We start from the raw sequence: 13400 nt of genomic DNA, 5'->3' as shown, positions 1-13400 counted from the left end.
GTCAAAGAGTTGAGACAATGGACTAAAGGTAAGAAAAAGCCTTTGCCTTTTGGAATTCCAATGGTCTGGCGCGAGCCTAGAAACCACGGAGATGGCTGCTATTTTTGATCATGTAACGTGCAAGGCTACAACACTCGAAATAAAAAGGAAATTTCTTACCCAAACCTTCAATCTGCTATAAGACCTGTTGCTCATGGATATGATGTCCCTGTACCTACTCCATCAGAGACTCCTAATACAGTTTCATCTGATTCTTAATCTGAGGTCAATAGAAATTATGATAGGGATTGTTTTCAACCTGAAACATCTGGAAAGGTTTCATCAAGACCTCAGGGAAATGGAGAGGAGGAATCAGGAAAGGTGGAACATCAGCATGATGGCCGATTACTGCTGTTCATTGAAACAAGATAATCCAGATGCAATGCATAAAAGAAAGACCACAACATGTAGTTTTGAGACTAAAAGACGTAGATTTCACAAAAAAAAACAGGATGAATGAAGATGCATATTTGTTTGACATCAATGTTCTTCCCTTTTCTTCAGTTTATTTGTATTTTTGTTAACAAACATAATGATAAAAAATGTTCATTGTGATAGACGAAATAATAATTGGATCTAAGTAAGAGTTTTTTTACTTTCCGATTTGTAAAAAATCCTTATGAGAAAAAAATGAATATTATTTTCAAAAACTGCATAGCTGAATTATGGAAGATCTGTTATTAAAACCAAAACAACTTTTATGAAGTTTAAATTCGCAGGCCTGTGTTATCAAAGTTATAATAATAGTTAAACTGCACACTGAGTTTATACAGAAGTAGTTATGCAGGAGACTGTATTTATTTTGATGATTAAACTTGCTGGATTTTGATAAGATTAGTATTAATAATTGTGCATATTTTCAGTTGGTATGATTGTATTCAATGAAAGGTTCAATATATCGTACCTACATGTGTAATGTGTAAGAGTAGTAATGCAAACCTGGGACTTTAAAATTAAGAAAGTTAATCTCGATATTTGCTTCCTTACTGAATGCAAGCTCTGACACGTCATTCCTAAGTTCCTCCATTTTAAATTATCCAATCGAAACCTACAAAATTCTTCAGCTTACAGGAGTTGTCAAAGAAATTGTTGGATCAAGAACTTCAACTGAAACACCGTCAGAAGAGACAACTTACTGAGAAATTTTCATCTACATAATAACCTCTGGCTTAGCAGAAAAACATGCATACAATGTCTTTCATATCTTCAGAATACTTGTGGTATGCATACATGTATCATTACATAAAAAAAGATTGGTGTAGCCAACATAACAGTTTCATTGTTCATTAGTATAGTCTTAACCCCCCCCCCCCCATTTATTTTTGTCTTCCCTCATTATTTTACTCATGTAATGGATACATCAAAACATTCAATGTAGCAACCTAGTTTTACTTCATTGTTCGTTCCATTAACCAATGTTTACTTTTGGAATGTTTTCCTTTAAATGTTTACTCTCATTTGATGAATGATAAATGTATATTAACTTCTGATCAGGTTTTTTTCTGACTTTTGCAGTAATTAGTATCACAAGTTTTTTACATAAAATACCACTAATATTTTTTGGCAGATAAAATATAGTCAAGTTCTTTAGGCATCTTTGTGTGGTTAATCTTACATTAACAAGTCAGTGCTGGTTTCACTATATTATCTACCAAAAGAAGCTACAAAATGTTATTACTTGTTAAAGGTGAACACTGAGTTGATGGATTACCTTACATGATGGTGGTGTTTTTATAATTTTGACATTAAACTCATTTTAAGTGTTGATTTCATTGTACTCAATTATGAGTGAATCTCTTCAGTTAGCATGTGTAATATATTTTGTCTTTTATTATTTTGAATTGGTAGAATGTAACTTTCTATATACTGACCATTTCATCTAGAATAGGCAGTTAATGAGGATTCTTTCTAGTACATTGTTAGAATATAAAGCAAAACCAATTTATTTGGGATTTTCAAATAATTTATCATAGTCATTGAAATATAAAACTTGGTGTAATTTTACTAATAAGTGTTTTTTTTGTTTCTTTTTCCTAAGAGTTTCCTCTTGAGACTATACACATCAGTAAACCTGGTGAGATAAGGAGAGAATATGAACTACAGATGAAAAAAGTAAGGGCTCACTTCCTAAGTCTTTTTCTTGTTTGTTTATGAAAATCACTTTTATTCTAAGTATATTTTTGTGAAAAATGTTACCTTCATGCAAATTGTTTTTAGCTTTTCAGAAAATTTCAAAGTTCTGTTAAAGTAAATGTTGAAAGGTTTAAGAATCCATTTGAGGAATTTAAAAGAAGCTGCTGTAAACTAAAGGATTCAGTGTGTATAATTTTAATTTAGAGCATATACCTTCACATTAAGATAGCACAAAGTAAAGTAAAAAAAAATGTTTGTTTCCAGTACTCATAAAAGTTGTAAGATGTTTTTTTCTCTAAACTTTTTATTGTTTTTATGTGTGATTTGTTTTTCTACTCACTTTGGTGGGGAACTTCTTAGCATAATATCATGTTAAACATTGTAATATGTATCATTTTGTTAACTTCACCAAGAAAAAAAAATCTATGTGTACTGATAAAGGTACTTTCTGGAGTTATTAAGCATTGTATGTTGAAATAAGATTAACTAGAAAATAAAAGCACAATATTGACTATTTTTGTCTTTTCATATTAAAATATTAAACAAGTACTCCAATGGGTCAAATGACATTTTGTCTTAACACTTTGCATAGTTTTGTGTCTATATGTTTTAGTCTCCATTATGTAATGCCTAAAAATTGTTTGATTTTTGTATCATTCTGAAACTGGATTGTTTGTTTTAGGTTGGGAAAATGCTTTCTTTTTCCACATAGGCTTTTTTTACTTGCATATGTCTCAGATATCCCTCTTTTCAAGAGTAAATCAAAGAATGTTTGAAGATAGCTTGTGTGAATAGATGTTGTTTCTCAACCATGGAAGTGCATTATATAATTCGGAAAAGTTTTTGAGTGGCATACAGTAGAAAAGAAGCAACTGACACTTGAAAAAGCAATGATTTGAAACACATTTGAAAATACTAGTAACACATGAATCAAATGCATTGCAACATAACATAAACAATTTCAAGGATCTTTATTGCAAGGTCTTGTACAAACTTCTTGTACGAACAAAAACCATAAAATGGTGATAAAATTACCAGTGCAATAATAATTATTTTCACACAACAGCACTGACCATAAGGGTGCAAGGTTAAAGATGACCATTTTAGTAAATGTTGAAATTTTTTTGAAAAAAAAGTGCTCAATTTTTGTATGCGCTAGTTGAGAAAAAGAACAAAATAATTTTAGTAAGTGTTAAAATTTATATTTGTGTATTTTTAATAAGATATAAGAAAAAATAACATTAAGACTGATGAAGTGTAGTTATTTAAAGGTTTAAAATGCTGTTTATCGTATTGTAGCAGGAACTTCAATTTATGTTCATCTTTATATATGGGAACTTGTTTGGTGTTTACAGCTGTTAGAAGAGAAAGCTAAAGAGAGAGAGGAGGAAGCTAAAGCCAGTGAGAAATTGATTCAAGAGATTGAGCACGAGGAGAAAGAAGTTGCTATTCAGATCCAAAAGGAAAAAGAAGAAATTGCTGCAAGGGATGAATTATTAGTCAAGGAATTATACAATAAAATAAAAGAGGTAAGAAAATTTTGATATTTAATTTTATAGGTTATCATGTTCAGATATTACAATAGAAAAATATTAATTTAAATTACTTTATCACTTTGACCAAGCTACTGTAGTTTTATTCATTATTTATGTGAGCTATTGTGAATTTTTTTTAGCATGGGGTAGTTTTTATCTCATTCAAAAATGGTGGGTACTATGAACAAAAACCAAAACCATGCTTCAGTACATAGTGTTTGGGTGAACACTGATGTTTATCAAACATGCTCTATCAAATGAGTATGATTGTTGATTCAAAAATTCCATACCACTGAAACTTGTCAATTTTATTTAACCATAGACAAGCCCATGGTTTTTCCTAAAGCAATATTTTTCAACTCCGTTAGCAACAAACAGTATACAAAAAAAGACTTGCAATAGTATATATTCTGCTCCCTCCAAGAAGTAAATCTCTCTGGGAGTCTCTTCTTCCATTATTCAAAATGATAGGTTTGAGTTAGCGTTGGTTGATCATTGTCATAATCAGAAATTTGCTAACTTTAAACACTGTCTTCAGGTTTTTGAACTATGGAAGTCTCTTCTGTATTGGAAACTTTTCGTGTGTTTTCTTTCCTTAAGCTAAGTTCTGGAAGATCTGCCCCTGTGATGGTACTGGATGGTACATGACATTTTTAGTTAATTATTGTTTATTTTATGATATTTTATTAAGTCAATCCTCATCTAGTTTAGTCTCTTTCTCTTATAAATAATAGGGTTTCTTATCACATTTCATATCTGGTCATGGTGAACAGCCTTTGACTTGACATGTTTTTTTGTTGAAGAACAGCCAATACTTATTGCATATAGACTTAATAATACTTAATCACATTACATCACCAAACTGGAATCTCGACTTAGCCTTGTTGACATAATAAAACCTTTTTGTTTTGTCACTGACACATTGCATCCAACTTAAATGGTGTAATTGATGTAAGTTTGATCAAACTTATCTCTATCCTTGGAAGTCTCAGAAGAGATCTAACAGTACCATCAGTTCTTTACAAAATATAGGAAATACTGAAATGTGACAGGTAGTTTTAAGCTATGATTCTGTAGCTGATCAGCAGGAGCAGTAGGACTGAATCCCATATTTTCTGTATTTCATACATACAAAAGAATAGCTATTCTATAGTTCTATTCCATTTGAAGAAGATAAAGGCTTGTTGTTTATATTTTCTTTACTTTTAACAAAATCTTTGTCTAGCGGTCAGGAAGTTTATCTTCAGGCATTGAAATTAGAAAACGGTGCACAGAGATCTTTTCATCACACACATCTTTTGAGAATAATATTAACACTTTTTTATGAAGTTTTTTTTCTTAAAATGCTCTTATGTTTCATTTTCACCACTAACATATGTTGCACAGAAAAATTTCCTATGGCAGTTTTGATCTTAAATTTTTCTTTCATAGGAACTTTTAACACTACCTTAATTTTTAGTTTCAAGCATAGGTGGATAATGGTCAATCAATAGTTGCTGTAGCTACATTGTGATATTTTTATGATTGCACTGACTTGTGTTGTGAGCAAGCTTCCTTCAGAAGTTTTCTTATCAGAGATGTGATTTATTCATCCCAATTTAATTTTGTCCATCATGTTCTGCCAGTCTATGTTACTCTTCTACACTTCTGTATTCCAGGTGGAATTCCACACACTTGAATTTAAAAAAAAGGAAATATTTTTGACAATTTACTTGTTTTTTATTCTTTTTAATCATTGCTTTAGTGTTTTTATGGACCACAACAATGACCACTTGACCATGTTTCGTATTATTTGAGCATTCTCAACTGGAATGTTGCCCTTTGTAATCCATTACAAAATATCCCTGGTTTCTACATATGAGAAATTTTTCAGATTTAGCAGAGCTTCCTTTTGAGACTTCACTATATTAGTAGAATTAGTCCTTCTGAGTTTATATATGTTATCTTTACAAAGCATGAGGTGATTCTTTGTTAGCTGTCTTAATTATCTGTTCAGCTGTTTATCACCAACTGATGGATTTTAACTCCAAAACAAGTTGAACAGCTTTTCTAAAAGTAGCAATTCCAGTTTGCTTCAGTCTGTTGCTTTTGTCTTTCTCTTCTATGAGTGTTTTCTAATTGGTCATGCGCCAGTAAATCCGCAGCCATTTAGAGTAGTTATAGGTAGAACAAGTAAACAAAGTCATTGAACATTATATACAAAATTCTCGGAGAGTTTTCTCCTTTACTTTACATCTGATCTTGGCTATTGATGTTTTTGCTAATGAATAATTTTATAATGACAGGATAGGGAATACACAAAAGACTGATAGTTATTCTTATTTGTGTGTTTAAATATATTGCTTTCTAGCACCCAAGAAATAACACTTAGTCTTGATATTTTTTAATTCCTATTTTACAAAAGTTCAAAGTTCACTTCCAGGGAAGTAGCGAGGGGGTGGGTGGAGTGGTCTTGCCACCTTTCCTAGTATTTCATTTGTCAGTACAAATCAAATTTTCTATGAATTGGTCATCAAAATTGTTATACCTCAATAATTTCTTGTTGTGAATATTTTTTATGCAAACAACAGAAATGCTAAGAAAAATTTGGCAAATTTCTGGCAAAAGGTAATAAAATTCCTAATTGGATCATTTGAATATACTATTAAATAAAGCAGAAAGAGAAACACATTCGGACCACTGTCCACACCCTGGAAATGGCCATTTTGTTGGTAAATTTCAGTCATGCACCCCTCCACTCCCAAATATAGGGATTTTGCTTTTCCCTGACCTACTTCACGAACTAAAATCCATTATGTCAATTTTTATTTTGCTACATACCTTGTTTACAGAAAAGTAAATTGTATCCTCATTCTTAACTCTTTCCATATGGGGCGAGTCGATGTGACCAATCGTGTAACCACAAAGTAACCATCAGTTTCCATGCTATAACTATGTGTGTTGTGTATCTTCAAAAAATTTGCCAAGCTTTCAGTAAACCTTACAAGTCTTTCATACACAATAACTTCTAAAACCTCATAAAAATCAAGTTTTTTTTTGTAAGACTATATTTTATCTTATTTTCTCCATTCTAACTCTTTAGTGATTAGGTCGATCTGACTGACCGTGTAACCACCATAAACAATTAAATCTAAATCACCTTTTTCCTTTCTAGAATGATTGCAGATTGTAACAGAAAACTACAATTGTTTATTCTAAATAGCTTAAAGCTTGTAACAGTCTACATCTGTTTCTACCTAATTTTACTGTTTTATTGCCTTTTGAACTGTGTCTAACAAATAATCCTACCATACAAGTTGTAAATCACCCGGCAAATGCGTAGCTCATGTTACAGTATTGAATGGTGTACCACAGGAGCTGTTTGCAAGCATACCTCATGAAGAATTTTTCTTGCTTTTCATTATCTTACCTAATCTAACCTTATCTAACCTAATAAGTTTCTAATTTTTACATTTGGTTACTTTTATAACAATAAGTAAAGAATATACATGAAAAATTAGAAATATACTTACCTTTGACCTCTTGTTTTTTGCCATCATTTATCAGTGAAATTTTAGTCTTCCTTTTAAAAATAATTATGGTACTAGTACACTAAATATTTTTTATTTACTTAAATAATGCATCTAGGAACACAATAATAACACACACAAATGAAACAATGTCCTATAGCTATTTTAATTTAAGTGGTTTTCTAACTAAGATAAGAGTGGTTTAAGTTAATTTCCTTTGCTGCTCGATCTGATCACCACAAAATATACTTTCAAACTGAAGATGAAGTTAACAGTACTCTGTATTGAAAACAACAGAGCATTAAATGTCATGCTATAGATCAAAACTATGCCTTTCTATTGGTTATATAAGATACAGTATAAAATATCAGTGAGAATTATTGCCAATTTGTCAAAGAGAAGATGTGACAAGTGGACATGGCAAGTGGGTCTGATTTTCTAGTTTATGGCTATAAACAAATAAGATTGAAGGCTATAAAAATTAGAATTTGCCTTAGTAATATCTATTATAATGAGTAATTTACATTAAATTCCATACTTTAGAGAGGGGTGGTAAATAAATTATAGAAGGGGGAAGATGTAAAGTTCTCATATTAGGGGAGATTGAAGATTTTTTAAAAATATTTCATTATAAACTAAGAACTTAAAACTGATATAATGCTAACATTTGATTTTTCATATACGTTTATATGCCAAAGTTGATTTGCATACATTAGTAATGAAGTATTTGAATTTTTGAGCAGAACTCTTTAAAAGATAGTGACATGTGCATGTTGACCTACCTGTAGCGAGAGGGTTAACTAGAACTTTTCTTTTGGTAAAGCAGCAGCCAACTATGCAAGGAAAAATACTGTTGATTTATTTAAACTCTTGATTTTCAATATTATTGTTGTGCTTTCTACAGCATGTCATGGTATTGGATTTTGTATCCATTGTGACAAATCTTAATTTTTCAGTGTGTGATAATACCTTGAAACTAAATTTAATTGTGTAAATAATGTGATTATCTTATGACATACAAAAAATGTTAAATCTTAAAAGATTCTATGATAGAATGTTCTAGTAAGGACAATAGATTTTATAAAAATAAATATTGACTAATTTTGAAAGTTTTCTTAAATATGTTTAATGGAAGTTTCAGCAACACATTCAAAATTTGTTTCTGTTAAAAAGTGTTTGCTATACATTTAATAAATTGCTATAAATGCTGTTCTTAACATCTTGTTTATAGAAAATTACAATTTTTGCACTATCATTAAGTATACCTGCTAGTATTTGCTAAGAAATGTGTGTAGTATGTAATATTTTTTTACTTGCTTTTAGAAGTTCAGATGTTCTTTAGTTAATTTTAATCTTTTTTTTTGCAATTAGCAAGATGAACTGGATAACACAGTTTTTGTAGAGAAATTTCTTCAGGAGATATCTGAGCAGCTGCCTCAGATAGCCTGTTCAGGAGATCCAGGAAGAAAAACTGTTCCTGCAGTCAATACCTCAGTGTCCCTACCTTCATTTAAAAGATCCAGGCAGGGTGCTCATAGTGTTAGCACAGTTTTGGGTACCAGCTCTGACTGTTTGTCAGATAGGCCTAAATCTACATCATCGTTGGGCACATCTCGTAGAAGTAAGTAACTGGAAAAATTGTTACCCATCTGAAGTTGCTACCTTGAAACCAGTCAAGATTCAAAGTGGAACCTTATAAATGTTTTACATAATTCATTAGAGTTTTCTGAGTTTGAGTTTTTTTTTTTTTGAATTGAGGAAAAAGTATATAAAACAAGGTGACTTTGTACTTTGTTATTGGATATCTTTTGTTAAAAAAATGATAGTTTACTCACAGAGAAAATAAATATATGATTCTTAAGTTGTTGTAAATGTTCATTCTCTTGTTTTTTTCTTTTGTTTTTAGATTTGAATTTTCAAGTTTTGCTATTTTGTAAACCACATTTGTTTTATATTTTGGAGCCCAAATTATAAAATTTTATTTCATATTTTTCAAGAAAAAAGTACATGGAAGCTTGCAAAGTATGTTTTGATTTAATTTTTTTTTGGTTTTAAAAGTATATAGTATCACTTAAAACATTGGGCTGTTATCTATAAACTTTAGTAAACTAAAAAGTAATTATATTAGATTTCAGAAATGATGTTCTGTTTTAGTTTTCTTTCTACTTTGTTAATACCCTTATCAAAAACAATGTGAAGGTCATTGATCAAGAAAGAGAACGAATTTATCAGTCTAATGTTATTTCAATATTAATGATAGAAATTATAACTGATTTGGCTTAATATGACAGTATTTTAATGTAAATTTAATGATGTGTTAGTTTTTCACACAGATTAAATATATGTATCCAACAGTGTCTCATAAACATGAATGCATGGTAAAAGAACAACAGGAATGAGAACAGAACTGTTGATAGTATTGTACTGTATAGAAATTTACTTGATTCATTGCAAAAATCAATGTAACCACAGAATCTACAAAGTGGTTTTATAGCAATGATAAAAGGTCATGTGTATATATTGTAATATACTACAAGAAAGAGAAAAACTACTACTAACTGTCATCTCTAACAGTAGCAGACTGCAGAAACTATTTGGGATACCCAAGATACACAAACCAATATTCCTCTGTTGTTAATGCTATAGGTTCTGTTTCCCACAACCTAATATAACACCTCATCACTGTTTTTACTGTCTCAAGAAAAATATGGAAACTTGTGTAAAACACTTTGACATTTTCATCATGGAAGTCAAGAATTTCAGCTTGCTACCTGGAATTTGCCTTGTGAGTTTTAATGTTACAGTTATGTTTCCCAACAATCCCATCAAGCATGCTCTACTTATTGTCCAGAAGATACCTCCTGAAACTACAAGTCATCTTAAATGTGGTTGTTATGTTGGAACTCCTTTCACCTTGCTATAAGAACACTTATTTCCAGAACCAAGAAGCATTCTGTGAACAAACTCATGTCCTTCCCATGGGTATCTCTCTCACCCATCCTTTATAACTTGTGTGTGGAAAACTTTGAAACCACAGTTTTAAATTTATCCATCTGAAACCACAACCACGGAAAAGGTATGTTGACAACACATTTGTAATCTGGCCTCATAATCCATAGATTCTTACTGAATCTCAACTGATGTGACAACAACATCCAATTCACCATGCAAACTGAAGAAATGGATGCCTCTTCTTTTTAGATATCTAACTCCACCAACAGGGCCATCACTTTTCTATATCTGTTTATAGAAAACCAACATACTGATAGTTATCTTTGTTTCTTGTCTAGCCACCTTCTCTTTGTTAAAAGTGAGATTTGGAAATGTGTTTTTGCCCATTTCAATAAACTCTCAGATGAATACTTTAATATCCTCCTACCATATTTTCCAAGGTTTAGCCACAAAGATAAAAATGTTAATATCAAAGTTTACTACGAGTTCAATAGAATATTTAAAAGGTTGCTCATGAAAGTAAATAAAATCTGATTTGCAGAGACAAAAAATGAATGTTATATAAAAGGTAGCTTGTTCCTGTGGAGAAACATACATCAAATAAACTGGGCAAACAATATCGCAGAGTTAAAGGAACACCAAGATGTTACTATAGAACTATATCTGACAAAATCATTCTTACCTGAACATAACTACAATACTGGTCATGTAATCAACTGGAATCAACATGAAATCCTTGATTCCACACCACACTGGAAAACAGGAAAATTGAAGGAAGTCTTCATTTAACTCTCCAACTGACCCTGGACTGTGATTAAGGCATACATTTCAGTCAGATATGATCTCCTTTCCTCTTCAAAGAACATAACAGACAACAAGAATATAGTTCATTTAACCTGAGCACCAACTTAACTCGGAAAACATCATATGACTTTCTTACACCAGAGCCCTCATTTACAGCTGATTTCACCATTTCAATCCACTTTTGCATCAGATTATAATACTAAACTTTTTTGGGATTTCACTTTCCTTAGCTCCAATTAATCACCACTCCTTCCTTCTGTATTACACTCCACAACTCAAAATGTTTGTTCTGATGAAGGCTTGTACAAGCAGCTATAAATTTCTTCATCAATAGGCATATGTAGTCCATAAAAGTTTCCAGTTCAAGGAGTCTCCTCTGCCTAATATTTCTGTTAAACAAGAATAGATCCTATCTACTCATCACAATAGTATTTTGAAGGACAATGTTACAACTATTTCATGTTTTACTAAACAGGGTCTAATCTATTACTCATGTTTTTTTTTGTCAACACACACCTGTAACATGCAACGGTGTGTTTGTCATGTCACATGTCATGTTTAATATGTAATGGTTTATTCATTCTCATGTCTTTCAGTGGCTGCTAAACACTGCTGTTTGGTGCCATGATAAATAATTGTTTGTTGTTCTTTTACTTAGTGAGATAAATCCTCAAATCAGGTGACCAAACCTTTAGTCATTTAACCCCCAACCCCAACAGGTACACTAAGTCCAATAAACCTTGTTCATGATAGCTTTTATTGTATGATTTATTTTCATCTTTTGGGTGAAAACTACTCTGATTTTTCTTTTTAGAAGTAATAGACAATTTTTTTTTCAAAACTAAGCTACCAGGATATTTTATAATCAATCTTTAAGCTTGCTTTCTGAACCAAATTGTCTGCTTGTTAGGGACAAAATCAATAATAACACATGGGTGGTATTTTTTTACTTCATTATAACTGGTTCTAATGAATGCTGTCTCAGCTCTTTCATTGACAGTGTACCAAAGGAGATGATATTAGCAAATCTTACTGGCTGTATGAAATGTCGATTTTAAAATTTAATTTATATTCATGGTATCTTGGTAATAGGGAGGATATCATGAACTGTTAATAAGTAAAGTAGCATTAAGATGCTAATTTTCTGAAGACATAAAGCTAGAAGAACAAAATGTGAAATGGGGTTTGTTTTCATTGCTTAACTTCAACAAGCTGTAAGAACCATAGTAAAAAAATGCAGAGAAAATACCATATGGTCAGTTTCTTTCTCATACAAAAAAAAGCTGGTAACTTGACCATATCTTACCGAGTGGCAGCATTAATCCCACTTGAGGCTTCTTTGCAAGTTTAAGGCAAATCATGTAGGTGAACTAAGATAAATGTATTAAAATAATGCATAAAGTAATTTCTCTGGAGGGGTCACCTGTTTTAACCAATATACAGTAGTGTGTTGTCTGTTAGTCAGCTAGTAGACACTAAAATGGTGTCGCATAAAGGATGCTTAACATTACAATTTCTACTGTTGTGACATCAGTAAAATGTGCGACTGCTACGAATCAAGAATAATTATGCACTCTGTAGGCTACAACATAGCATTACTTATATCCCACTGGGGAGTAACTATTCAGGAATAATACCAAAATCATGATTTTAGGGAAAAAAAGAAACTATTTTCAGTTAAGTTTACACAATGGAAATATCTGTATTTGTTCAATGAAGAGTAACTATAATTATAGAAACTTTATTGTACAATATCGTTCCTCACACTTTAATATCAATTAAAAGTATGTTAAGTCAATACTCTGTATATGTAAAGTATTACAACCCACACTAATTATAGTTTGTACATAAAAAAGATAGAGCTGTGCTTTTAAAGTAGACTTTTAAATTTTATTCTTTCAAAATAAATTTGACAATGTAGATAGGCTTGAATTTTATTACCTTCTTTAAATTCTTAGAATGAGTGGATGATTTAAACTGCTTTGGGATTATATTGTGCAGAACTAAATTGTCTACCAAGAAATATAAAATTAGAGAATATTTTGTTATCTATGATCTTGGAAGATTGTGTGAAAAAACAACAACCTGTAATAAATTTTTAAATGAAATTACTTGGATTCGTAAATTACAAATATCACTGAATATTTTACTTGTGTTTCTGTTATAATTTGTACTGAAGTACATTATGTAAAGAATAATAATCACACTTAAAATTGTGTATTATGAGAATTGTTGGTTTTCTTTTCTTTTTGTAGTAACTGATGAATGAATTGCTAAGCCTTGCCAATGTTTTATCTTACTTTTCATAGAATACAGCCTTCAAATGATTTGTAATGTCTGTGGTATTGTAGGTTAAAGTTTTTATCATTCTTCCTAAAATTAGCCTTATTTTGATATATATTACTTTTAGTCATAGTCTCTTTCCATT

The 13400-nt window shown here is 31.0% G+C and overlaps 1 protein-coding gene across 1 annotated transcript in view; it reads left to right on the top strand.

The window, feature by feature from the left end:
* The window catches only part of LOC106469205, a 41001-nt gene that overhangs the window by 13096 nt on the left and 14505 nt on the right, over positions 1–13400 (top strand). The window contains exons 2-4 of the mRNA XM_013929672.2: positions 2078–2151; positions 3528–3701; positions 8588–8837. Coding sequence (XP_013785126.2) covers positions 2078–2151; positions 3528–3701; positions 8588–8837 — 498 coding nt within the window. The remainder of the gene's footprint in view (positions 1–2077; positions 2152–3527; positions 3702–8587; positions 8838–13400) is intronic.

Source organism: Limulus polyphemus, unplaced genomic scaffold (assembly GCF_000517525.1).
Source record: "Limulus polyphemus unplaced genomic scaffold, Limulus_polyphemus-2.1.2 Scaffold3354, whole genome shotgun sequence".
NCBI classification, from domain to species: Eukaryota; Metazoa; Arthropoda; class Merostomata; order Xiphosura; family Limulidae; genus Limulus; species Limulus polyphemus.
The sequence above is the reverse complement of the archived record's forward strand: the minus strand, read 5'-3'. Positions and strand labels throughout refer to the sequence as shown.